The sequence below is a fragment of the Molothrus aeneus genome, chromosome 6 (assembly GCF_037042795.1).
Source record: "Molothrus aeneus isolate 106 chromosome 6, BPBGC_Maene_1.0, whole genome shotgun sequence".
Taxonomy (NCBI): domain Eukaryota; kingdom Metazoa; phylum Chordata; class Aves; order Passeriformes; family Icteridae; genus Molothrus; species Molothrus aeneus.
In genome coordinates, this window is record NC_089651.1 from 26,323,174 (window position 1) to 26,347,542 (window position 24,369).

The following is a 24,369-nucleotide window of genomic DNA, read 5'->3' on the forward strand; positions in this document are numbered from 1 at the left end:
AAGCACCTGGGAAACAAAACTCTTTAAAGCTAGAAGCTCATTTCATTCAGGTTGTTAAAACTAAGTAAAATGTTTTAAATTGATACTGCATGGCAATCACCTTTGATATCTGAAGAGGGCTTTATGGTTTTGCTACCAATAGTCCCAATGCCAAAATATTTTGCCTATGAAAAAATATTAGCAGCTAGCCACCAAGACCATAAGAGATTGCGGACAAGGAGAGCTAATGCTATTGCCCTATCACACACAGCTGAATCTTCATCTTTTGAACATCACAGTGAGATGGTATTAACAACAGAAACTGCTGAGCTTAATACCACAATTCTGGATAGGATTGAGAAGGTTACTTAGAAAGCTATGGCCCCTGTCAAGAATGGTGAAGTATTTATCACAGGTATGCTGTCTTGGTAAATGCTTAGTAAGGGACAGGGAAGTGCTGTTCAAGCAGAGGGCTGTGCCTGTGATGCTGGCTGGCTCAGGGCTTGTTTCTTCCGTGCCACAGCCGTGCGCAAGGCCTGAAGAATCATGTTCTCGTTGTTCATTATGTTGTAATTAGCCAGCTTCAGAAGCTTGTTGAAATCTTCTGCTTTCAGCGAGACCTCCCTGGTTGAGTATGGAGAGGAGAAACTGGAGATATCAACTTTGCCCTGTTCCATTTCAGCAGCAGTACGTGCCATGCCTGTCAAGGGAAAAAAAGGAATGTGTTTGTATAGTCCCACAGAAATACCATACTTTGATAGGTCAATAATAATTAGGGAGAGATCATAGATGCAATTACTAAGAAGATGAGTGCCGTGCTACGATCTCTTGATAAATCTGCTTCTGAACAAAGCCTATTGGAATAAAGCAAGTGTCATTTCCATTGCAATCAGCACCATCTACTGGCCAGCTCATGGCACATCATTTTGTGAGGTCACTCCTGCTCAAGGGTTACCATGCAGGTTCTTTGGTACAACACAAACTAAAAGGAATAGAGATATACGGGACAAGAGGAAGCAGAATATTCGTTGGCTTGGAAACCATCTTAAAAGCAAAGTCTCCATCTCAAATACTAATCCAGAAGGACCCTTTATGTACGATTGCTTGGATATTCCAGCATATTAAACCAGCATCTTAAATGGCCTAAATAGAAGGCATAGTGGCCCTTCACAGAACCATTCTATATTGTGATTCTCACCTAGATCTGGGTGTCATAAAACCACACATAATTTAAAAAATATACTTTGTTCTATTCACTAAAGTAAACTCTCAGAAATTACAAGAGGAGATTAGTTTCCATTCTTCTAGTTGAGGAACGCATTTCTTCTATTCCCTGAATTGCACCAAGACACAAATAAAAATATGCACAAGACTTCACCAGATTTTGCAAACAGTTTGAATCGTCCCATTTTGCAATCTATTCACTTGTTTGAACAAGCAAACAAAGGGAGGCTCTGTTGGGTTGAGGGAAAAACACCCAGGGAGTGGGAATGTTCCTTGAGTCAATAAAGTTACCTGGGTACTGTTAACTTACCAGGTGCTACATATTTTTGAAAAGTGTCATTCACTAACGGAAAATAAAGCAGCAGAGGAGCTCCTGGGGTGTCTGCACCATCGAACATGTAGCACTCTTTCAGGTTCTTCTCATCATCTGTCAGTCCAATGCAGGGAAATGGAATTTCCTGCTCTGCAAAGTATTTGCAAGCCTGCTCCAGGGGCTGGTCAACAGCAGCAGCACAAGGAACAGAAAAAATAGGAAGGTTCAGACTGCTGCCAAAGCCCAGCAGTTCATGCAAAGTTGCACGAAACAGACTGAGAATCAGACAGCAGAAATAACGTGGACACCTGCAGCCCCAAGGACTGCTTCTCAGTTGCCTGAGGAACCATTTGGAAATAATCTTCCGGGAAAACACCTAATATCAAGATGGCAAAGAGAGTGTAAACCTGTACTAAGGCACATCTCTAAAATGAGAATATGATGTAGAAACAAAACAGATAAATTCAAATCACTTTATAGACCATTGATTAAATGAGAACTGAGTGAGAAAAAATATGCCTCTAAGCAAAACTATATTTGCAGTCTAAGGCAGTAGGAGTCCCAGTACCATTATCTGTTTATATAGCAGGATAATTTGTGCATTGACCTCAGTAAACTTTAGCAGGGTTTTAAGACCAATCTACCCATGTCTCTAACTTTGAATTTTAGAAAAAACATGAGATTTTCAAATAACATGCTCTAGGACCTCAAAATATAGCACTAAAAATATTCATCAGAAAGCCCGTTTGTGGTGACCAACTTTGTTAAAATATCTAACAAAAAAGTACCACTCCATTTGGAATTAAGTATTTCCAAAAGATTTCAGACTACAAGAAAGAAATATAGTTGAAGATATTATCATTTCCACTGAAGTACAAAGACAAGTATTTTTCATGTGCAATTGCACCATTTAAATGTCTTCCACTTGAAAAACTGGCAGAACATTCACCACTGAACTTTGTGGTTAAATACTAAATACTGCTTTCAAAATGTATATAACCATCTTAACCAAATTAGATATCTGCAAGAGCAGCAAATGCAATTGATACCTCACTTCAAGTCCACCATTTAGGGAGAAAAAATATATTTATTAAAAAAGATAAAATAGAGATGAAGAAACCCGTTACTCACTAGGCTGTTCTTGCTAGAAAATCAACATTAAAATAAAAAAGGAAGAAAAAACTCATGCATTTATAAGCAAAATGCAGATTAAATTCAACACTTGAATCACAGACATTGCCCAACTATATTTGTGGTGTTAAATATTATATATAAGACCATAATAAACATTGCAGCAAGGCTTTCTTAACTTCTCTTTGCCTGTTTGTATTACACTGGTGAAGAACTTGGTGATGTTTCAAAAGTAATTTGAGAAAAATACACATATTTTCCTCTCTAGAAATTTCCATTCTTTTTCAAAGGTTTGAAAACAGCATGTTACTAAATTCCACTAAGTTCCATGTTTCATAGACACCTGTTTGAAAGTAGTGGAAAGCAAAGCAAAAGCTGTTGTGAAAGAAAATCAGTTTTGAGACTTCTCACCAATATCTGTGATCCACCTGTGTAATTTAGGTGTATGATGACGTCCACTTTCCGCTCTGGTCTCAGAAGGGGTGGGTAACTGGTTTCAAAGAAGAAAGCTGCATCCACCAGCTCCAGATGTTCTGAGTTGCCTCTCAGGTCATTGGGAGAGGTGTCTAGCAAAGTGTCTAAAGAATAGAAGTTTCAGAGCTATTAGCAAACTGCAAAAAGACATCTGTCAAGTCAGAAGGCAAAAGGAAGGTAAGCTTCCCTCCCATCCAGGATTTTCCCTTTGCGTTAGAGTAGGTAGCATGCAGCAACCTAAAGCTCCTTCAGCCTCTCCACTCACATTTTGTTGTGTTTCTAAACCCATGAACTGCACTGAAACCTACACAGATGTTGCCTTATATTCAGAACCCCATCCTAGGAATTTTTATTCCTGGAAGGACTTTGAGTACCCAAGGACTAAATAATTGAACACTGAAAAGTGAAAGGTGTGGGTAGTTCCTTCATTCTCCCTCTTCTCTGTGAGCACTAACAGGTAACCACAAAACCCACTCAGTTCTCTTCAGGACATGCAAACATCCCACTAATTCCCAGCCCCTGTGCCTGCCCCAATGAGATATGTAGGCAGAAGAGCCATCCACACCTTTCCATTTTGTGAAATGTTCATGCTGGATGTACTCATTGTGCATCTGGAAGCCCCTTAGGAAGTTGTGGTACTTGGAGACAGCAGGGCGATCCGTCAGGATGTCCCGGAGCGTCGTGGAGAGGCCGCTCGTAGGAGTGAAAACGCACGTGGCCATCTCATATGGCTTCTCAGGCAGGTCTGGCTGTTCCTCTGGAGATACACAGCGTAAATGGCATGAAATTGAATTATAACCATAATTAAGCAGAGGCTAGAGACAAAGAGGAGAAAGGGTCACTGGGTCTTCTGTAATCGTGTGTTCACAGCTCAGCATTGCATTATTTTCCCTATGGTCTGCTGTGAGTTCCAGTTAATTTTGTGACAAAAGCGTAAGCCTGTGTTTTCTAAACTCTGGTTGGTTACACATGCCAAAAAGAATATTTTTCTTATCAAATAGTATGATATTGGTACACACTGAAGTAATTCACTTTTCCAAGCAAACAACAAACAGGGAAAATAATTTTATTAATATATTTTAAGGGATTACTGCTTTTAGGTTAAATATTAAATTTAAAGCTTATTTTGAAAAGCATAGAAAAATTTCTGCATTTTACTTTCAGACTAAATATTTTTACTTTTAAAAAGCTAGATTGTTCTATTTGGTTCAGTTGTGGACACCTGAATTCAACAAAACTTGCAAATGATTTATATAAACTCAAACATGAGACTTTGGAGGTTTTTTATGAAAACATAGTCCACAGAAATGTGGCCCAAGTCTATTCACTGGCTTTGCTTGAATTTTGTCATGAAGATGCTCATGAGTATTTCCAAGGAATGGTCTTTCAGCATGGAGCTGCTTCTCTCAGCTGCTGTAAGAGCTCCACCACATTGACCTTGTTTGATGTCTACTAAGTCTTTCCATTTAGTCAGATTTTGAGGGAGGGATGTGCTGTGCAGAGCAATGAGATATTGAAACAAACCATCAAGCTTCTTTCTGGCTAACAAATAGATTACATGAGGCTTTGACACAAGTATTTCTTTCCCAGCCTTTTAAGGACAACACTTTAGAGACTCCCATATCCCTCCCTATCTCTTTTATATCAAGGCCTGTCTGATGGTGCCTTTCCTTCTTGTCACAGTCTCACTATTCAAGCAAAGCATTGACTATTCAGTAAAATCAAATAACTTCATTTTTCTGGTATGTCCCATACCCAAAGACTGAGAGAAACAGGATGACAGAAAAGCTCAAAAAATGGGAAATGTGAATGCAGTTACCCTATCAGAGGGGTCTGTAAGAAAGTATTTTGGTTTACCTATTTCAGTCACTTTGTCTTGGGTCCACCTGCGCCAGAAGTCTTCTGAATTGTCAGCTGCATGCCAGGCATCCAAGAGATTTTTGGAGAAGATACTACTCCACATTCCTAGAAAGTCAGAGAAGTATAATAAGCAATGCAGACATAAACACGTGTTCTTTTAAAACTGCCTTCTGCTCCTTCCCCAGCTGTTCTCTAACTTGTTCTTATTTCTATCCAATTTTTGCATAAGTTTAGACATCTGTTTCAGTGGTAGACTCCAAGTGCAAACTTATTTCAGAAAAAAGTCCAAGTCTTTTCCCTGTCACCATGTTTTACCTGGAATTTTTTAAAATTCAATTTTCATGTTCCTATTTTGATTTCCTTTTTCCTTTAATAAAAAGTATTTTTCAGACAGCTCCTTCTTTGATCCTCCTCTTTCTCACCCCACTGATTTCTTTTCAACATTTTATTTGGCTTCCAGAGAGTATAATAGATTTTCAGCTTTGAAAAGTTTTTGCAAGCTACAGGAAATGATGATGCCTTAAAAGCACTCACAAAGTTACATAACAACTTCTTTGCCATTTTAATTTATTTTTCTCTTAGACCAAATGATAAAACCACATTTGCTGGCAAGGGCAGTTGAATGAGTCTCAGGAAACATAGAATCATAGAATATCCTGAGCTGGAAGAGATCTGCAAGGATCATCCTGGCCCTGCCTAGGACAACACCAAGAATCACACCCTGTGCCTGAGAACATTGACCGAACTCTTTTTGAGCTCAGGCAGGCTTGGTGCTGTGACTTCCCTGGGGAGCCTGACCCAGTGCCTCTGCTGCCTCATGATAACAGCAGTTTTTTGGGTACAAATTCCTGAATCATTGATATTTTTATTAAAATCTTGTCACTCCCCCTGGTTGGTGAGTTACCTTGCATGAAGCAGATTCGTGACTCAGGGATCTTCTTCATCAAGCGGCCCATGAAGAACTCACTGCCAAAATCCTCTGCACGAATGAAGGCGCCATATTTCAGGAAGCCCACCTCGTATGGCGTGAACTCCACCCACTCTGCCAACACATGCACCAAGGTTAGCTCCACTATAGAAAATAGCCCTGCTGCCAGGTTTGGAATGAGTCTCTCAGACATTGGCTCTCACAAGAAAACTGACTCAGGATGTGTCCTGAGCAAACCCTGCCAACAGCCGCTGCTGAACCAGCTATCATACTGTCCCCAGGTTTGTGAAAGAATTTTGTCAGGGCTGGAGAAAATTCAAATTCTTCTTTATATTTAGTGAGTACAAAGTTTTCTCATGGAAGGTGGACTAGAACTCACATTGACTTCTATTGCCTTTAGCCAGCTAAGAGAAACAGAGTAACAGAATAGTTTGGATGGGAAGGACTTTAAAGATCATATAGTTCCCATCATGGGCCAGAACATATACTCAGCAAACTTAAAGCTCTAGTGAATTACTTTCTTGAAGAATTAATATAATCTCTGAGACTTTGTCACAGAATTATGTTGTGTTATTAGTCCAAAGTTAATACCTGAAAATAGACAATTGTATGCCAAGAGATCTTACAAATTATTGAACTCTTGACATGTAAAGAGTAACTGGACATGATACATTTCTGAACACTGCTTCTCTGGGCTTGGAGTGAGAATTTAAAACAATTCATCATTATTTACTGTATCCCCACAGTGTATCTCCCTCGGTGAAAACCTAGTTCTTTTTACAATTGAACCATTACCTCTGAAATCTTTGGTGGCAACTTTGTCCTTGACATTAAGGGCAAGGTAGATGGGCAGTGGGTTCTGACCTTGGTTCACTGCCTGACGTTGATCAGAAAGTCTGTGGTGGCTTTTCTGGATTTGGAAAAAAAAACCCAAAGAGTTAGCTTATAATCAGTTCCTTAAAAACATGAGCTTATAAAGACTAAGACATCATTTTCCTGAATTTGCTCCTAAATTTCCTTCCATGTGCTTGAATAACTGAGGACAAGAAAGCAGGAACAATTTCAGTTAAGATAACCAGCCATGTTCAGCTTTCAGTATACAATGACAGCAGTGAATCACTTCACATTCTGTTCTAGCTTGGTATGGTTAAATGTAAGTTAGAATATACTGCATATCTGGGTAATTCAACTGTTATCGTATACTTCATCTGTTAATGATAAGAGCTCTTCAAGGTAGCACATTAATGATTCTTCTAATCAAGATTTCTTTTTTTAAATACTATATTGAAAGTTAAAATCCACAGAGGAAAAGTCCTTGAGCTGTCCAATACTAATGACTTATACAGGAAATGGAGGTTTTGAGTATACTTCAGCCAAATTAAGTTCTAGCAAATTTTGCTATGTAGCACTGAGGCTGGAAACACTGTGTGGAATATTATATGAAATGAGAATATTTAATATTATCTGTTTCATCTAGACAAAAAGTAAACCATGTTTACATAATTTTGAAATTTTTTTTCAAAAAAAACTTTCAAACTTTTTTCCAGATATCATCAGTCTGGAGAAAGTTGGGAAAGTTTTTGCTTGTATCATTACAATAAAATTAGAAATTGAAGATCCTGGGAGATCAAATTCAAAATAGTTGAAAGGCACTCACTGTAGCTAATATATCTCACCAGCTCTGGATCTATATACTTTCTTATCACTAAGTCACAAACTGCTGAACTTAATGGGTACATCTGCAGTACAATCAAGTTAAGATTGCACCTTGTGCAAATATTGCAGCAGTGGAGAGATAAAAGCATAGGGCCATGAAAAACACCTAAGAACCTTAAAAATTTCTTGCACAGCAGTAGTGTTAATCAGCATTATGCTTACTTTTGAGCTAGTCTGAGCATTTCTGGCACATTCCATCACACTTCAGGCTCCAGTGTAGACATACACTCTGTCTCCAAGATATTAATGTAAATAAGCGGTGTTCTGCCTATGCACCAAGTACAGTGTTACTGACCAGGTGTCTCTTCCTAGGGCTCTAGTTTCTTGAAATAGTTGTAAACATTAATTCAACAACTTTATGAGAAGAAAGATGTATAGACATTACCCCATCATTTAACATGGCTTCAATCATGAGCCCCCACAGATCAATAAAAGATGTTTTATGTCCTGCTTGGGTCCTTTGGCTCAGCTCTCTGTAATAATTCCTCAGACTTTTCAAGCAAAAAGCCCCCATCTTGCACTTGGCTGCTTGCTTCCGTGCTTCAATAATTACTTCCCCAAGATCCTTACGTGACCAATCAGCATCTTCATATAGCTTTGTCATTGTCCTGCAGACAGGAAACACAATGGAATGCAGGGAGAAATTAACAAGATGCTTTTGAAACTCAAAGAAAACTTGAAAACCTTGTAGAGTTTTGGATGCATATAATTTTATCTTTTAGTTTCTCTTCTCTTTGAGTTTGCTTTGAGCAGAAATGAAAGTCTAAAGGCAACCAGTAAAAAATCATTTAATCTGAGATGCAACACAACAGCTGTCAATGCTGTTTCTGTCAAACAGTAAATAACAATAAAAGATCATTTTCCATAGGATTAAGGATGTTTACACTTCCAATACAGTCTCCTCTTTTGGTTAGGGATAGGTCACGATGCACAATAATTCTTTCATAGGTGATTCATGGCCCAAAGATGGAAGCAATAACTCAATTTATCACTTTTACCCTTTCTGAAACCGAGACAGAACATAGGCTTTTCTTAACACAACAAGAGCCAAACAACAGTATCAAAACGATTCCTCACCATGTTGTGCCAGATGAACCACTGATGTATGAAATACAATCCAGAACACGCAACTTTTGGAGACCCAAAATGCTGCCATACATGGCAGTGAGGGCTCTTATACCACACCCTGCAGTGGTCACAGCCACTATAGGCACCTGTTTGACACAAAAAAAGAGCAGAAAGTATAGATGAAAGAGTGGCATTAAGGCACAAATAATGCCAAAAGATTACATCCAGACACTAGTAAGATAAAACACATAAATTAAGAGATAAAGCAACATTTCTCTATACTGTACATCCCTGTGGGATAAACTAGGTCTTGGCACTTCAGAGAGGATTTTTAAGAAACACAGACCAAACTATTGGTTTGAAATGCCTTCAAATAATTCACTTGTAAGCTGAGTGGAAACACAGATTTTGCTCATCTAAATAGACAGTTGAACTCTCTAGCTGAGATCACACTGGTGGCAAAGTGCCCTGGAGGATGAACTGATGTTAAAAATCCTCACTCCTTATCCAGATGGAGGTAAAAAAATCATCTCTCATCTCCAGGCTTGAGGGAAAGGAGAGAGAAAAATCCCCCAAAAGTGGCCTTAACTAGTTACCTCATGCTCTTGCAGATCTTCCTCCAGATGAAGAACGTCCTTTAGTGCAGCAGCAACTACCTTCTTTCGGTTTTGCAGGAAATTCTGTTCATCTGTGCAGAGGTCAAACCCCAGGCGAGCATCAAGGTTTCTTGGTCTGAAACACAGACCCTGAGTCCTGAGACCAGGGCACAGATATTGTTGTATTATTAGTCACTGTGGACAACTCCAGCTGTGCTTGTGAGTGTTTACAGACCAGTTTGTGGACAGTATAATGTAATAAATGGGAAAAAAACAGCACCACAGACAGGCCTCTACTAATTGCTGTGGCTGAAAATGAGAATGTAAATAGGAAGGCAGAGCAAATCATGACACACTGTCCATTATGGTATCTACTACAGATTTCTGGTTTTATTTGCTCATATAATTTGTTTTTCAAGTTTCAGTAGTGCTGCCATGCATCCTGTAACTAGATACAGGCACTGCAGCTGTGAAATTAGAAAAACAGCTACCATGCCTTGAAGTTATTTTGTTTGTATAATTCAGAAATGTGATTTCTTTGTGGAGCTGCTTTCTCCATCTTTGGGCATAGTAATCCACACAAATCAAGACCTCTTGCTGAGATGCGCTAGCAGCTTGGAAATTTGGAGGACAGGCGACCCATTATTTAATTTGCCATCAATTAAAAAGGAGAGCCTCACAAATAAAAGCCTACAACCCATGATGAACTCACACATCTGCTGCCATCTGAGCCTGCATTGACCGCTGCTGATTTCAAATGAGATTTGTGTAGGAGCAGATGTCCCCCAGTTACAGAATCAGGTCTTGCTGGAGACTCACTTACCATTCATTTGCCTTTGTGTACAAGTCAATTGTCCTGTCCTGAAAATTGCAATACAAACAGTGTAAGCAAGCTCAGGCTGTTACTCCTGCACCTCCCTCCCCCACTCCACCTAGGGCCTGAGTTTCACTATCTTTGAATTCAGCAATGTGGCTGGAGAATTTGGCCAGCAATGGCCTGGACTGTGAGAGACCTTCACAAGTTCCAGCACAATCTGGGTTGAATAAAAGTAAGCCATTCACCCAAGCTAGGTGGGCTTAGGGCTCTTCAGCTTCTCATAGTTTAACATTCATTATTTGGGAAGGTTGTTGAAAGCTGGGCATCTGAACTATACACATATGGACGATCTCGATTTTATCTTCTACTTCAGGCATTCACTTTGCAAATATAAGTCCTAAGTGCCATACTGTTAGGGTGCATACTAAGTTGATAAACATACATATTAGACATGTCCTGAAGAAGTTAGTTTAAACTCAGAACAGGATTTCACAGGGCATGCCTGGATCCACTGCAAAACAGAAGAAAAAGTAACTATTGCACAGTTGCAGAGCGACTGTCATTCACACTTTATACCACAGCATGCTGTGTCTGACAGGAACTGAATCACTGAGCTCTAAGACTAATCATCCGCCGAACTGAGTGGTGTTGGGCTGTTTTCTGTTAAGAAAGACTTGTTCTCACCTCTCCTATTGATATTTTCTCTTGTATAGGAAGCGAGTTCAGAGGTAGAGTCACAGATTCATTCATGTCCCTTTCATTTTGACTTGATATAGACTGGAAAAAGTGGTAAGAGAAAAATAAACAAGTTACAGATTCTACCAAAAAGAAAAAAAAAAAGAGAAAAAAGGTAAAAGCAGTCTCCCCTGTCTCACATACATGCTCTAACCAATTCCCAGCACACACAGATCTGCACACACACTCAGATCTTGGAGGTCCCCAGTGAAAGAGCTACATGTTAGTGGTGCTCACATACCCTGCTGAGGCGTCTGCGCCGCGGCAGAGCCACAGTGAGCGCCGACTGGTTGTACTTGATGTAGTGGAACCTGGCCGGGGACGTGGGGCACAGGCAGGAGCTCAGTGTGTGCGTCTGGGTTCCTTCATACGACCCGTCCACAGTTAATGCAAACTTTCTCTCTGAAGCAAAGGTGTTCAAACTTAAGCTCTTCAAAAATAGTAGATGATTTGTTTGCACAGTAATGTAATAAATGCTTTCCTAAAGTAACAACATCAATTTGATACCCAAATTACAGGAAGAATAAATAGACTGATTTATCTGAGGGTTTTAGAGATGGTGTACAGAACGTGTCATATAGTGACTATTGCTATAGCACCATTGCACTTCCAAATACATGTGATAGCAGATACTATGGTTCTGTTCATCAGATAATGATTCACAGCCAATAATAGTTTGGGGGGACACTCTTCTGAAAGTCTGAAATGTGCAAAATACCATATTATTACACCAGAATAATGTAGTAATATTATATGCTATTTTATTGCTGAGATACTTTGAAAATTTTGGACTTTTGGGAGAAACGTGTTTTTTTTTAATCAGACCACAGTTCTCTTTGATATCAGTTAAATCTCAGTCCCTCTATCATGTTTCTCTTTCCTTCAACCTGTAATATTTCTTTTGAAATATTTCTAGCACTTAAATAATGTCTGATGGTTTTTTCCTTTCATGCAAAAAGCATCTGATATGTCTGTTGAAGTAATAAAAAGTGGCCTTTATGTAGAAATCAATCCACAAGGTTCAAGGTAAAATATATTCTGTAAAGCTACACACTCCAAAGTATATATTCAGCCTTCAAAAGAATTACCTCACTTAAACATTTTCAGTCACATCTAGCAAACTTTTTCTCTGAGCTCAGCTGGATCATCCAGGTGCTTAAGCAGTGTGCTGGATTGGGGTCATCATGAGATGTCAGAAGAAGATACTTGAAAAATTGCATAGGAGGCACACAGTTCCACAAGTATGGGCTTGACATGGCAGTGATACACTGCTTTAAGTGTTCAGTAAATGTCTTTCTCAACATACTGTGTCTTGTGTTTCACCCAGTGGCATGTCTTATATTGTTATACCTAAAGTATTCTATGAAGTTAGGAGGTAAAAGAGGCCCAATTCTCATTCTGCCCATTACTTTGTCCCAGAATCCAGAGACAACAGGAGTTACTTCAAGTTTAGGACCCAAAAAACCTCAATTCCTTGCACAAATGCTTTGGAAAATTGTAAATATCTGGCAGGGTGTCACTGTAGAGGAAAATATTTTCTGGGGAAATTAGACCACATGCTCATGTCACCAAATTCAGGAATAATCGGTATATTTTTGATCAACTACAACCATCTCCAGAGGCCACTGGCATCAGTGAGATTTTGTCTTGCATCCTAAATAATTTTAAAACCAGCATATTCAAGTGTGAAACACGGAGTGCTTCTGCCATTAAGCAGCAAACTGATTTGCTCTGTAAGTCAGTGAAAGGCTCACCAATAGTGTCCTTCCTCAGCCTCCCATCGTTCACCTGCACATCCAAACAGGAAACCTCACGGGACTGTAAGAGACAACAGGGCAAGAGACAAAGGCATTCACTGTCAGCAGAGCTCGACCTCATCCACTACACCGACCCATGCCGACAGGGTCTTGGGGCATAGACCTCAGGGGAGAGGTGGTGCCAGCCTGTAAACCTACTACCAGGTCTAGGGAGATGGGATTGGACTTCCCCATAGGAAATAACAATGCACAGAGATGAGGAAAGAGAAGGGATCTGCTCACTGCCTGCAGGAATGGCCCTGCAAGGGCCTGGGGGAGGATCAGCCACAGGAGAAGGCTCTCCAAACAGGGTGCCCAGCTCTCCCTGAGCAGAGCTCAGTTTAGGCAGAGGTGAGCACTGGCAGCACCTCACAGTCTTCACTGCTCTAATCTCTTCCCAGCGCAAACTGGGACCACATGGGACAGCCAATGCCAACACCAGCTTTAGGCTGTGTGTGTTGGTCTTGGTCAATGCCTCCATGTCATCACAATGGCCTGCTACCTTTAACACCAGCTCTGCAACAAGCATTCTTATACAGAAGGGAAAAGGATTATGAAATAAAAATTACCACTAGAACTCCATTAGTAATAATGTTTTCAGGAGGATCTGGACTGAAAAACAAAATGGAAAACAATCAATTCAAAACCAGCACATTCTTATTTTACTCTTTTACTGACTCTTCTTGAAGCATTATTTCATTATCTTTTAAAGAAAAAGTCCATCTTTGTACAGGCAGCACAGATAAACAGAATCAGAAATTCCACATGCATATTCAATCCAATTTGCCTCTCACAGGTTAGTCTGAATTTTGCAACATTTGTGGACATCCACCAAACAGAGAAGTTCCTCAGTGTATTAGAGAGGATAATTTTCTGACACACTGAAGACAATGGACACAGATGGCATAATCACACTGTTGCCCAAAATTGTTCGGTTCAAACTGTAGAATCAGAGCTAAAAAGTTGCTGAATCCATCCAACATGTGATAAAAAAAGGGGGGGAAATACCATTTGCCTTAAAAATCATCAGCACAAGGACTGATCTACATGTTTATTCTCTCTATAAACTGTACAGTCAGCAAAGAAACAGAAAAAACCCTAGTTATGACAGAGCAAACATCTGGGATCCCACAGTAAAGAGGGGAAACTTAAAACTTCCTCCTATGAGGAATGCGCCTTTCAGCTTGATGAACAGCTGCCATCAGCGATATCTCTATGCTCCCACTAGCATCTGTGCTTGCTTCTCTGTGTGTCTGGATGCCCAGTGTAGATGCATGCATACCAGGCACCATCATGCATTCTTTCTTCATTAAACACTTTACCCAAAGTTACCTTCTGCTCTATTCAGATGTTGGCAGTGTTAGGGGGCTGCAAATGTGAACTAATTTGTAGCAGTACCCCTGTGTTTCCATCTTACACCTCCAGCTTTCGTCTTACACACCTGCTCTCCATTGTGAATTCAACCTCCAGCTCCTCTTTTCCCTGCAAAAGAAAATTAAGGCAGTCACCACAGCTTGGTATCCTGTGGAGAGAGATACCCTACAGGAATCTGTGCCCTTCAGGGGTCTCTATAAACCTTTTGTTGCTTCACATGCCACAGACTTAATTTTCTTCATGTTGTATCTGTTATACTTCTAGTATCATATACTCCTAGCATCTTATCCACTAATTTAGCTGACTCCTAGTGTAGGCCTTGCAGGACAAATGGAATCCATACTGCAGGGCCTCTTGGTGGCTGCTCCCCCCTGCTCTCTCTTGGCATGTTCTCTACACAAGCATATTCTCACCTGACCACACCCTCTTTACTTTGTCTTTGAATTTTATCCATACCTGTGGATTCAGCTGGAAACTTAGCTGAATGTTTTCTCCAAGCTGGATTTTGGAGACATCAAAGAAAACAGTGAGGAGATGGTCATCTTCAGTTACTTTGTCCTCATCACAAACTTTAAGCTCCAGAATGTTCTGGGGAAAAAAAATAAATAAATATGAAGGGTTTAACAAATATAACATGCTACATATATTTCATTTTAGCAGAAGAACCTTGGGAAAGAATGAAAAAGTAGGAATATTGCAGTTGCTCTCTGTGTACTCTATTGACTGTGCAGGCAGATACAGTCTTAGCAAACCATCAAAATATAAATAAGTACAGTAAGAGAGTGTGGATACTGCACAAAGGATCTCAGAAGGACCATATGGTGTGCTTGTTATCTGGTAAGAATAGCTGTTGGAGGTGTCTGGAGCAGTCTTACCTTAACCTGGCTCTGAATCGTGAAGTGGAAGGTCTCGTTCCATGTTGGGTTCTTGCTGTTCTGGACAGTCTTGGTGCGGAACTGCTGCACTGAAGCTGTTGGCAGGCTCAGGCTCACATAGCAATCAGACTGACTTACTGTTGAAGACAGGAAAAGCAGGAAAGCAGTGGTCCAATGCAACAATCTAGTCCCCTGTAAGGTGGGCATTTCTAAGCTCTGTACACAAAGCAGTACATAGAATTCAGGCCTGGCACTAGCTAAGATACCATCAAGCTGCTGCTAGAAAACCATCTTGATTTACTATTGTGAAGGCCTGTAAGTGTGTTCTTCTTAAGAACTACTATTTTATAAGTCCTGTGGAAAAAAAAAATAGACATTCAAAATACTCAGTTGTGTTGCTGAAGTGCCATCCATACACATAGGGGCACACACAGAGTAGCTTCACAGGGCTGGCCACCGTGGACATTAGCAGCTGTGACAGGGGCTGCACATGGACAGAGCCCAGCTCCTACACACTGAACTTCCACAGGTAAGCATGAGCATGCCTTTATATGTCTAGAGTAGGTCTGGCTGTAAGTTCTGTCTTGTTTACTTCCTGAGCATCCTTTCTTTCTTCTAGGACCTCTGACTGCCAGTGTAGAGGAGGCAAGAGCTTGTTGCATTTAAGGTTCCCATGAAGCCAAATTTCTGTCACAGAAGGCACATCTTCTACCAAGGCACCTGATTTCAGTCTGCTTTTTTCCCTTATGAAAGTTAAAAAAGGAAACACTCAGCAACAGAGTTTTTCAAGAAAATATAAAGAAAAAAATTCAAGAAAAGAAGATTAATCACCTGTGGAGATGAAAATATTGAATTTAATCTTCTATGAAGAAGATTATAAGAAAAGCATTGAAATGTCAAACAGTTTGATGGATGACATTTGCTTTGAGAAGCAGCTGTACTGGAGCAGAGTTTTCAGCAATAAAGCTGTATTTAAAATATGTATTGCCTAATGTCACTATTTTCACCTACATCTCTGTGCCTCAGCCAGAGTGGCAAAGGTATTTGCAACACTTCATGTACAGGTGGAAGCTTGTCTGTTCTTCCCAGCCCAGAGTGAGCTGACATCGCTTCTTTGCACAAAATTGCATTGCTATGCTGTTTCCATTCGGGGCATGTACAGGTCGTAAAGTTCACCTGTTAATTTTAATGTTTCCAGATGTAGGCAGGGCAGCTTCAGTGCTTTTATTTTCCTTTCTCAGCTGAAGTGGCCAGTTGTAAAGTGCAGCTTCCCACCTGAACTCCACGTAGGAGCTTTTAGTTGGAAGGAGTGGTTAGCAGCAGTCTGCAGGGCTTGCATATCAACAAGCACTTTCATTCTGAGGTCAGAAAAATCTACTGGCAAATATATTTGTCATCATTATTAGGAAATAAAAAAGCAAGCATGAATCATTAGATTAACGATCTTGTGGACCCACACTCAAAAGTCAGGGATGGTCTCCCTACAGAACATGATCTCTTAGGGACAACAACCTACACAAGTGCCAAAGATAGCATGGGGAGCATTGCCATAAATGCCAATCCCATTAGTAGAATTATATTTCTTCTTTTGGTGATACCACATACTCAAACATTCCTGCCATCACATAGCAGACACACCTTCATCTGAACAGCATCTGAATAGGCCTAACTCCTGTCACACTTCGTTTTACTAGCAGACTTGACTTTGGGAAACACAAAATAATTGACTTGACGCCCCACGTGTAACTCAAGAATTAACAAATCAGCCCTTTTTTTTGCCCCTGATTTCTCTGAGGCTTAAGTAATCTTTTCTGAGTAACTCTGAATGAAAGAAGAGTAACTTTGACTGATTAAATAGTTTTCATATATATTACGATATATGTTTTCTTAAAAAAACATCAAAACACATAGAAATTAGCTGAGCTTCTAACAATTCTAATAGCTCCCAAAATTCTATGTGCATAAGGAAATGTCCCTACAAAAATCTTTTTTGGTGCTTGGGAAGCCCTGAGCCATATTAGCACAGATTGCTGTTGGCTCATGTCACCACTAGGAGAAGGATCAGAAGGATCCAAATGGGTAAGTCTATGGGTAGACCAAAGTTCATTTCATTGACATTTCCCAATTAGTAACACATCCTCTGATTTCATCTGTTGCAAAGAACTCAGTAGTATTGTGAAACTCCATCAATTGTTTCTTATCTGTAAGTGGTCACTGTCTGCTACTGCATGTATCATCCACCTTTGAGAAACAACTACCTGTCAGACAGCAGGGCCCTGACTTCTCATTTAATCTCTGACTTTCTCTGGGAGATTTCTGACAGCCACTAAACAAGCATGCTTCCCTCTTCCCAGCTGTAAAATGCATTTGCTGATGCCTTTTGCACTTCAGAAGTACCCTCTGTAACCTAATTACCTCTTGTTTGTAAATTATTTTCCAGCTGTTAAGAGGGAGGCATTTACAACACCCAGGAACCTTTTTTACACATCTTGGACACCTCAGGCTGGTGTTCTGCCTGACCACCTCCAGTTATAAGCAGGTGTGTGAGAGATGGCACTTCGCTGCCTATCCTGTGCCCTGCCTGGTGGGTCTCACTGCAATATCCCTCTGCCTTTGCATGCACACACACAAGGCTCCCACTGCCAGCCACGTGCGAGCAAACCCCCACCACCCTGTACGTCAGCACATCGTCAACACATAACTACAGCAACCAAGCTCTGACAGGATACACAGAACACAGCATCACACCAGGGACCTCTTGGGTCCCTCCCCTCCACCACGACACATTAACAGCTGTCAAACATGCTTGGGATGGCAGCCGTGGTATTCCTGTGAGGCAATATCCGGCCAAAAGAAGGTGTGGCAGCAGGTATTTATGAAAGCGTGGATTCCTCCTCTAGTTATTACACTAAGTGTCTAATTATCTTCCAGGATAATAGCAGGCAGGACTGGATCTTAATTGTGTGTAGGAAGCATTACAACGACATGACCCATGCTAAAAAACACCATTGCCACAGTCCCATGCTGCATCCCAAACAGCAGGACACCCACACATCTGGCTCAAGCTGAAATCTCATCTGCCTCATCGAGAGGTCAAATTTAAGCAGGGCTCAACCGAACGTTTTCTTTTTAATTACATCTCCTTTTTTAATGTTAACAGATGCAAGCTTCAGCCCATCCGTAATCTGGGCAGAAGCCTCAAGCATCCTTCTCCTTATGGACTGCCTTTAGTTCCTCACTGTTTCTGGGAGGTAGATTTTTCATGATACTTAAAGTTTAGTTTTTTCTGATTGTGCTGCTGAAAGGACCTGAACCAATAATGTGGTCTCAAACCCTGTTTGCCCAGAGCATCTCCTTGACCTGGTCTTCCTGCACTTGGATCCAGTCAAGTCACAAAATATAAGCTATCAACACCAGGGGAGAGGAGAATTTTTCTTCTTTTATGCCCACTTCATAGCTAAGTAGGTACCTGACTAAGGGCAGGGGGACAAGTCAGCAGCGCTGTCTTCCAGAGGGCAAAATACTAGATAATTGATGGCATTGAAACTTTTAATACTATCTTTTAAATAGGAATGTGGGCTACTTCTGTGGCCTTACAGAAGGCAATTTACAGGCAGGCTTATCAGAATTTGTTCTGTCCAAGGAGATCAGTTCCTGTCCCCAGGGATCATTCAGTATTCATCTTCTAATAGGTAAACTTCAAGAAAAAGCTTTCACACTTTCTCCTACCCTCCCCTTAACTCTGAGTGGAGCATGCTACAAGTATCCCTAAAACTATATTTATGTAATATCATTTACATCCCTCTTTTTAACACACCTTTGTTGAGATATTGCTAAACAACCTTACTTGTTTGTCTTTATCACTCCACATCCTCTGATTTTATAATCATATTTCATGCAGCACCTAGGACAATAGGCTGCTGGTGTGTAGTTGCAACTGCTTAAATGGTGAAGTAAGAAATAACAATGAAACAATAACAACAGAGCAAGAACAGAACACCAGAGGAAGTCTACGTGTTCCTGCAATAAATATCATGGTAGAACACAGTTCCTCAAACAATAAAGTATTTTACTGACTATAATTTTTTCCTGGATCTCAAGGGACTTTAACATGAATTGATCTCATATGTGGCAGAATTGCTACTGCAATTCTGTAAAAAAATTTTGTTGAAAATATAAAATATAGTTAATCGTTTTATAAAATATAGTTCCCAAATTTGTCTTATATTAAAGAAATCCAAAACTTGAAATTTCCAAAATTAAAAAGCATAGTTAAAATAAAAAACTATAAAAGCTTAGAAAAATATCATTTTCTTACTAAGAAAATAATGAAGAATATTTTTAACTCTATACTGGTCAAGGTCCATTTAGGCAAGGGCCCACATTCAATGTGCACTGAGGGGTCTTGGGCATTTTCAGGAAGCAGAGAATGATGGCTTAAAATTCCTTAACTTAGTATCCCCATGCAGTAGCCTACTTTCACATTCTTTAACCCTTAACACTTTTGTTTCCTTGCTTTTCCATTTGTTAACACCACTTAAAGACTTAATTTCTCTGCAGCATCTTGGTTTTTAGTCCTCTTGCCCACTTTTTTCTGGGAAGGAACTTGGTCTTATCAAGGATGGACATCATGCCTCACATTTATAAATGGGTGTCTAAGGAGAGTGTAAGAGGGAAAACATAATTTACTGCTCTCTCAGTCCTCACAATTTAAGATATAGAGACTTCCTGAGCCTACTTTAACTGGATTTTCTTTTTTCTTCTATGAACTTGTCCAGACTCTGCCTACAACCTGCATAAGTTTTGGCATTCATGATCTCCTGCCATGGGGAACTCCCAGGCTGAACCACAAAAAGCCATGTCCTTCTGTTTGTCCCAGAGCTATCGTGGTTGCCCAAGGTGAGCAGCTGATCTTGAAATTTGCAAAATCTCAGGAGACAAAGCTGTGTATTTAAGGGTGGGTTGGATTGGTGCACATCCAAGGCTTGCCCCATTAGGGAATCGGGATGCTTGCGGAGGACACACCCAAATCTGGGAACTGGCAAGCAATCACAGGTCCAGGAATATCAAGAAGCCCAATGGGCCTGATGAGCTTGTGGGTGTGCTCAGTGAGAAAGGGGAATGTGAAGAACACAAACAAGGCACTAAAGTCACATGTGTTAATAATGATATCAGATATGCATTAATACACAAGTGGAAATTTGTGTTATAAATTACACACTAAGGGATCAGTGGGAAGGGTGCACTAAAAAGATTTGGGGTTTAAAAAGCAGAAGGAAACCCTTTAAATTGTCTTAGTTAAAAGTACTCTCTTATGCACTGAACTCCTATTAAAGATCTTTTACTATCTATTGCATAAGAAATGGTAGTGATGTTTTGAGATTCTCTTGTTACGGATTAATTTTCCCATCTCTATTACCTGGAAAACAGAGCAGATAGACCAATAATAAAGGTAACTTGCAGCACCAGGTTGGGAGACCTTTTAAGCACTAGATGAGTATTAAACAAAGTGATCTGAAAACTCTACAGAAACCTAGTGCAAGGTTAGGCACAATTGGCAAGAGATAGAAGAAGCCAATTTAAAATGTCAAAAATCAGTAAGGTGAATCAAAAGTAGGTGACACTTGCAATCTTGCTCTATCTATAAAACTTTGCAAGAAAGAGAAAATAATAAAAACAGGGCTGAGAAAAGGAAGAATGAGAAAAAGTATTAAGAAAATGGTCCTATACAGAAGTCCACTTTGGTGGTGATGGAGGACATGTGCTTCTGAGTTGTAAGACTGCGTCAAGCTAATCTCTAGAGAACTGTAAAGATGACTGAATCAACTCAAAAATACTCCCCTGGTTTTACAAAAACCAGCAAAATTTTGTTTGCATTTTTTTATCTCAAGACTCCCGTTTTGCTGCTTCTCAGTGGAAGTCCTATAAAGTTATGGACACGCAGTGTGCATTAGCTTTTACATTGTCAGAAAAGCTAAGCAGAGGTTAAATTAATTCATTTAAGCTTTTGAAATATAGGTTTCTTTTATATTATAAAGATCCTGTCATTGAACTCTGTGACTTCTGTACATCTGGCTGCATAGAAAAATAGGTCCTCAAACAGTTTAAATGCAAATCTTTCTGATAAATACAGCTAAAAATTTTCACACTCAGTAAAATTAAATGTTACTGGAAATAAGCATCTTTCAGTCAAAAATAGATTCAACATTGAAATAAATAAGCAAGGCAGTGCTCCCTGACTGGTATGATTTTCTTTTCTTACACAATGAACATCCATAACAAATATTCACCTTTTACAAGTGCGTGTCCTCATTTTTTTACGCAAAATTTTTTCCCCTCCAAAATCACCTGTCACACAAACTTCTCCTTTAGAAAGCTCTATGGGGTGGTGGGACATGGCTTGGACTGGGAAGCAGAAAAGGCTGAGCATTTCACTCCCTGTCCCATGCCCTGGAAACTTTCTAATATTGAATAGGACACCATCAAAACAAAATAAACTCCATTCAGAAAAAAAAAAAAACCAGCCTAAGCATGAAAATGAAAAGCATTGATCTAGATGAGAAAAAGGTTGAAAGGAATGTTGGTAAGCTCATTGTAATGCAGACCTCTTAATAGAACATAATTATCTAAGGGAGATAGTAAGGGTTACAATTTTTCCACACCTCTTTTTTCAGCTCAGTGTGCATGTTTGTACATTCAAATAGGTTTTAATTGTAGGAAGGGATTTTTCTCCAGACTATAACTGAGCTTCAAATATGCTTTCCATGCTGTAGAAGTAGTCTAATCAGAAGGTTCATATGGATTCTTCTTCCCCATACATTCATCAACAACAAAGCATCTTACTGCTCTTCTCTAAAAATCAGAGTGAAAAACTCTTCCTCACATATCTTTGGTCTCTGTACAAACTGTTGCAGAACTTGAAGCAAATAATTATGGAAAGGCACAAAAACATCTTGTTCTGGATCTTTTTAAGTGAACAACTTTAGCTTGGTCCTGCTCATATAGAAACTTTCTGCACTCAGACCTTTCTATGTGTATAAATGAACAGATGCAAGACAATCAGCCCTCTTCTCAGATAGGAGGTGGTTATCATTCAAGCCATTTTTTCTAATGTTTCACAGTTCAGATATTTATGGACCATTAATAAATATTTGCATAACTGTAATTCTTGGGCAGTTTGTAAAAGTTTTTAAGAATAGAAAAAGCTAACTGTGAGCCATGTTTAGGCATGTGAGCCATGCCTTTTGCTGAATGAAATTTGATAATCCATAAGAGGTGCCAAGTATGCGGTTCTGAGCTCACATCAAATATTCTTTCAAAGGCCCGGGGTTACACAGGCTGGACATTTCTGTAAGAAGGAACCATGGAAAAAAAGTTCTTATTGCAATCTTTCCTGTGAATAAAAGAACATTTATTTGCAGATTCAGATGTGAAATATTTTATGCAATCTGTGCAAACATGTTCTGCATTACAACTGGTGGCTAGACTTCAGTGTTATATGGACAAAGTTAAAAGAAAAACGTATTCTAACTGTGTTGCCTCATCTTCGGCATACCAGCATCACACATCTTCTATCTCTCTCCTTTTAAATGTAGTCTGTAGTGTTTGTGACACTTGATATATTCAGAGTAGTTTTACAAGCATGAGGATGCTCCAGGGGTATAGCCAAGATACTCACACAAGTCTGCTTTCCTGGCATTTTTCATCTGTATGATTTTTACGGTGAGCAAGTTGCATGGAGACGGTTCTGTCTGTTGAAAAGCACACAAAATGCATGGGATGAGAATGCAAAAAGGAAAAACAGAAGTATAGCATGAGATAGAATTGAATTAGTGTTTCAGTTCCAAACAACAAAAACATTTCTGAACTGAGGTTCCTCCTTGTGCATTGCCTTCTTCCCAGAAGGTTTGTGACCACAGACAAGACCTCTGACGTCCTCCCTTGTCCATTCTGAGAACACTTGTGGTAAACCTTCAGCTTGAGGTATCTGACACTTACAACCCAATCTCATAGAAAGGTGTGATAAAGAACCTTGCTGTGTTATTAATACAGCTGACACACATCTTGGTCTGAGAAAATTCACAGGATGTCATATATATCCATTATATTTCACAACGAACAGCAAACAATCTAGCAGGGCAGGAATTAGTAACGATATCATGGTGTAATGATGCTGCACATCAGTTGATTTATAGCTACATAATTACATTCTTCTGTCTGATATAGAAATAGAAGTGCTGGCTTTTAAAAAATGAGGACCTGGAAAGCGCCTTCCAGAGACTATCCCAAACTTCTCAGGAGGAGTGAGTGAAAGGCACAAGTCTGTAGTTAATTACTTCTCTGTGAATAATTCAGCTCACTCAATCTTCCTTTAAGCAAAGCTCTGAGGAATATATCAAAGGAAATATTTGCAGCTTTTGGTACTTAAAGGGGGCTTTTAAACAAAAGGGAGAGTGACTTTTTCCACAGCTAGTTATAGGATGAGAAGGAATGGTTTTAAACCAAAAAAGATATTTTGATCAGATATTAGAAAGAAATTCTTTACTCAGAGGTGCTGAGGCACTGGAACACTTTGCCCAGAGGAGCAGAGGAGTTGTGGGTGCCCCATCCCTGGAAGTGTTTAAGGCCAGGTTGGATGGGGCCTTGAGCAGCCTGGGGTAGTAGGTGATATCCCTCCCCCTGGGGCTGAGGTTGGAGCTAGATGATTTTTAAGATTCCTTCCAACCCAAGCCTTTTTATTATTTTGGGAAACCACCTAAACATAAAGGTGGCTACCAAAAGACACTTAACAAACCTGAAGGTTGTTTCCTGTGAGGAAACAACACACTACCTACAGAGCAGGGAGTATCACTGCAACAAATACATAGATCAGTATATAACAATACATTACCTATTCATTCCCTTATGCCCAAAACCTGCCACACTTTTTAAGAAAGCTGTATTTAACATCTCACATAGTATTAGTTTTCTTACTTTCCCTATGCATTAGTGATAACTCCTTATTTTTCCTCAGTGTGTTGTTTTGCCTAGCCCAGTTAGGTGGAAGCAAAAAGGTATTTTTTAAAATTAATTGGGAATCTTCAAAACAGTAAATTACTACATCAATAAAGTTTTTGCATTTCTGAAGGCCAAAACACAAACTAGTCACAAAACCCAGTCAGAGGGAAACCCTGCTTTGCTCAGGATAATTCTCAGAGCTGAAGATACAAGAGGTGAAACATCCCCTCCTGGAGCAGGTCCCCTCTGCCCCCAAGGCAGCCTTCTCAGCCCATTGCAGAGCCTCCTCTTGCCTTTTCTTACCTGGCTCTTGCTGTAGAACAGCCCCATCGTGGTGCTTTCCTGTCGGAGCCAGGTGTGAAATGTGCTAGTGGATGTGTCCGTAGGAGTCTCCGGCAGGCAGCTCCGTGTGCTTTAAGCGGCCAGGAGCCGGCAGGCAGGTGTGTGAGTGCCTGACTCAGCGCAGCCTCACCCCGCCACCACCAC

General features: G+C 40.0%; 1 protein-coding gene across 1 annotated transcript; it reads right to left on the reverse strand.

The window, feature by feature from the left end:
* Nucleotides 1-440: 440 nt before the first annotated feature.
* Nucleotides 441-24,213, reverse strand: LOC136558513 (cytosolic phospholipase A2 epsilon-like). Its single transcript, XM_066553021.1, has 20 exons — nucleotides 24,187-24,213; nucleotides 22,565-22,637; nucleotides 14,887-15,023; nucleotides 14,468-14,599; nucleotides 14,079-14,119; nucleotides 13,207-13,249; nucleotides 12,596-12,659; nucleotides 11,083-11,243; nucleotides 10,791-10,883; nucleotides 10,113-10,150; nucleotides 9,290-9,446; nucleotides 8,703-8,839; nucleotides 8,011-8,233; nucleotides 6,705-6,819; nucleotides 5,886-6,023; nucleotides 4,979-5,086; nucleotides 3,687-3,878; nucleotides 3,059-3,225; nucleotides 1,514-1,697; nucleotides 441-679 (listed from the first exon to the last, which is right to left on the reverse strand). Exons 1-20 carry the CDS (start codon nucleotides 24,211-24,213, stop codon nucleotides 441-443), a joined length of 2,469 nt encoding a protein of 822 aa, XP_066409118.1.
* Nucleotides 24,214-24,369: the final 156 nt, after the last annotated feature.